This window comes from Cricetulus griseus (genome assembly GCF_003668045.3).
Source record: "Cricetulus griseus strain 17A/GY chromosome 1 unlocalized genomic scaffold, alternate assembly CriGri-PICRH-1.0 chr1_0, whole genome shotgun sequence".
Classification (NCBI taxonomy): Eukaryota; Metazoa; Chordata; class Mammalia; order Rodentia; family Cricetidae; genus Cricetulus; species Cricetulus griseus.
Window position 1 is genome coordinate 63291983 of NW_023276806.1, and position 2570 is coordinate 63294552.

At 47.2% G+C, this 2570-nt stretch overlaps 1 protein-coding gene across 1 annotated transcript; it reads left to right on the forward strand.

Annotated features, from left to right (window-relative positions):
• Nucleotides 1–2090: 2090 nt before the first annotated feature.
• On the forward strand, nt 2091–2570 carry LOC118239516 (sperm mitochondrial-associated cysteine-rich protein-like). Its single transcript, XM_035451327.1, has one exon. It carries the CDS (start codon nt 2091–2093, stop codon nt 2568–2570), a length of 480 nt encoding a protein of 159 aa, XP_035307218.1.

Below are 2570 nucleotides of genomic sequence, written 5' to 3' on the forward strand. Positions count from 1 at the left end.
CCAGTAGTGGGAGTGATGAGTTAATATTCTTCCACATTTTCTCCCTGCTGCTACTGTGGTCCAGGAGATTCAGAGCATCTCTCTGATTCCCGATGTCTTCATCCAGTAGTATATAGTAGCTCCTAAGCACATACCAGGGGTCTTCCTCCCATAGTGAAAGCTGCAGAGTGAGACCAGGTGAGGCTGGGCAACAGCTTGTCAGCCAAAAACTCATTATCTCCACAGGGTGGAGGCAACAGCCACACCCAGACTCATTGGGACCCAGTTTGTCTAGTGTAAACTGGATTTATGTCCAGTCCCCAGATGGAAAAGGAATGAGTCTAGAGCCCAACACCCATCTCCTAGGAAAGCCAAGGCCCTGTGTCTGCTATGAAGTCATAAAGAGTGGTTCTCATGGCAATGTAGGTCACCTAACTCAAGAACTCTGTCCACTGCTGGGGCTTTCTAACTAGTGGAAAGATAATCTCTGGCATGGAAATTTTGTAGCTTCTGTCCCCAGGAGCCCCTGAATTTTCAGTACAACAGAACAAGAAGATAGTCCGAGTACTTGAGGAAAGGCAAGGATGGGATGCAAGTGTGTAAGAGTCCACTACAGAAGATGAAGGCTTCAGCAGAGCAGGCACCATTAGAAGAGGTCTCCACCCAGGTCCCAACTGCAAATCCTAATGAGAAACAGTAATTAATCTCAACTTGATCCAGCTGGCAGGCCCTGTCACAAATCTCAAAAAACTTCATTCTTTATATTACTTCGATAAAAGAACATGCGCACACACACACACACACACACACACACACACACACACACACACACACACAAACATGCTTATATACAAACACACAATATCTGGCTGCATTTTAAAAGCTTGTTTGTGTCAGAGGGTGTTCTTAAAAATCTCTGGGTGCCACAGGTTGGGAGGGTGACTGAAACTTCACCTAGGCAGCCACTGCTCCAACTCCCACACCCATCTTCCTCCACCTGGGTGACAGGGCTCTGATAGGCCTGACATTTACCCAACATGGATGTGTGGTCTTGTGAACTGAGCATATGCCAAGGGTGTACAAGTCCATCCTGCCTCCTTAGACATCTCTTGCACAGTTACATGATAGCCCTGTTCTCTGCCTGTGATTCTTGGTCACTTTCTGACCGGTCTTGTACTAGAGACATGACACCGGCCTTGGCTAATGTTCCGTAGGAGGCACAGGAAATGTATACGGCTCACATAGAGGAAGTAAACTTAAGGATCTTCCTGGCAAACCTGCTTGACCATTCTAGGCAGGAGGCCTGTCAGTTAACTGAAAGAGTTGTTTGGGATTTTACTATTCACCAAAGAATAAGAACATTGCAAATATTTTGAATGGTTGAGTTTGAGGGCCTCTCCAAGGTCTAGTTACCTCCTCATCCACGATGTTGCTACCTTAGAGAAGAAATAATAGCCTGGAGGTGTGAATGGAGCTGCCTCAGCTTGTGGTTCATACTGTACCCATGAAATGCATGGGACGGTGCCTTATCTGTGTATTCTTGCTGCCATTAGCCATTGGCCTGAGTTTCAAGGTGCATAGAATAGCCCAGTACGTTCAGAAAGTGAGTGAGGGTGGATGGATCTGATAATTCTAATGTACCCAGGTTCCTGGAAACCATTTAGACCCCAATATACACATGATCTTGGGTAAGATGGAACCCATTTTGAATCCATTTACAAACTACTAAGATGTCTGAATTTCATTTGTCTTCATATTTAAAGTGGTATATGAAAATGCTCACCTTTTGTGCTGGTACTCATCATTGGATGAGATAAAGCTTATGATATGACTCAAGGTCAGCCTATGAGTCTCTGCTTTTCACCAAGAGACGAATGTATTACATATCTGTAACTTCACATGCCTTTCCTGGAAAATGGCTACCTAGATAGGAACAGATACATGGGGAACATCAGTGGCTTCTGAGAGGTCCAGCCCTGCTTACAAAGGTCTTAGTTTTCCCCCTGAGGGTTCAGGTACATTGGAGGAAGGTAATAAAAGAAAGTAATGATGAAAGCAGGCCTCCAGACAGCCACTTGTCTTCTTTTTTTCTAGGAACTTCAACAGTAAAGATGAGTGATCCATCAAAAATCCCGTGCTGCCCTCCAAGTCCTCCGTGCTGCCCTCCAAGTCCTCCGTGCTGCCTTCCAAGTCCTCCATGCTGCCCCCCAAGTCCTCCATGCTGCCCACCCAAACCATGCTGCCCACCCAAACCATGCTGCCCACTGAAACCTTGCTGCCCCAAGTCCCCCTGCTGTCCGCCTAAATCCCCATGCTGCATGCCAAAACCCTGCTGTACACCGAAACCATGCTGCCCGCTGAAATGCTCATGCTGCCCGAAAAAGTGCTCATGCTGCCCACAGTCTCCCCCTTGCTGTCCACAGTCTCCCTGCTGTCCGCAGGCCCCTTGCTGTATGCAGTCCCCTTGCTGTTGTCAACCCTACTGCTGCTCTGCGGAGATTAAGAGTGAGTCAGATCCTGATTCCACAACTGGCCAAACTCAGGAAAAGGGCTCTCAAGCACAGTCCTCTCAGAAGAAGTCAAGCAAGTAG

Bases quoted from the DNA above. Each gene is read 5' to 3' on its own strand.
- LOC118239516 (XM_035451327.1), top strand. From the start codon at position 2,091: ATGAGTGATCCATCAAAAATCCCGTGCTGCCCTCCAAGTCCTCCGTGC.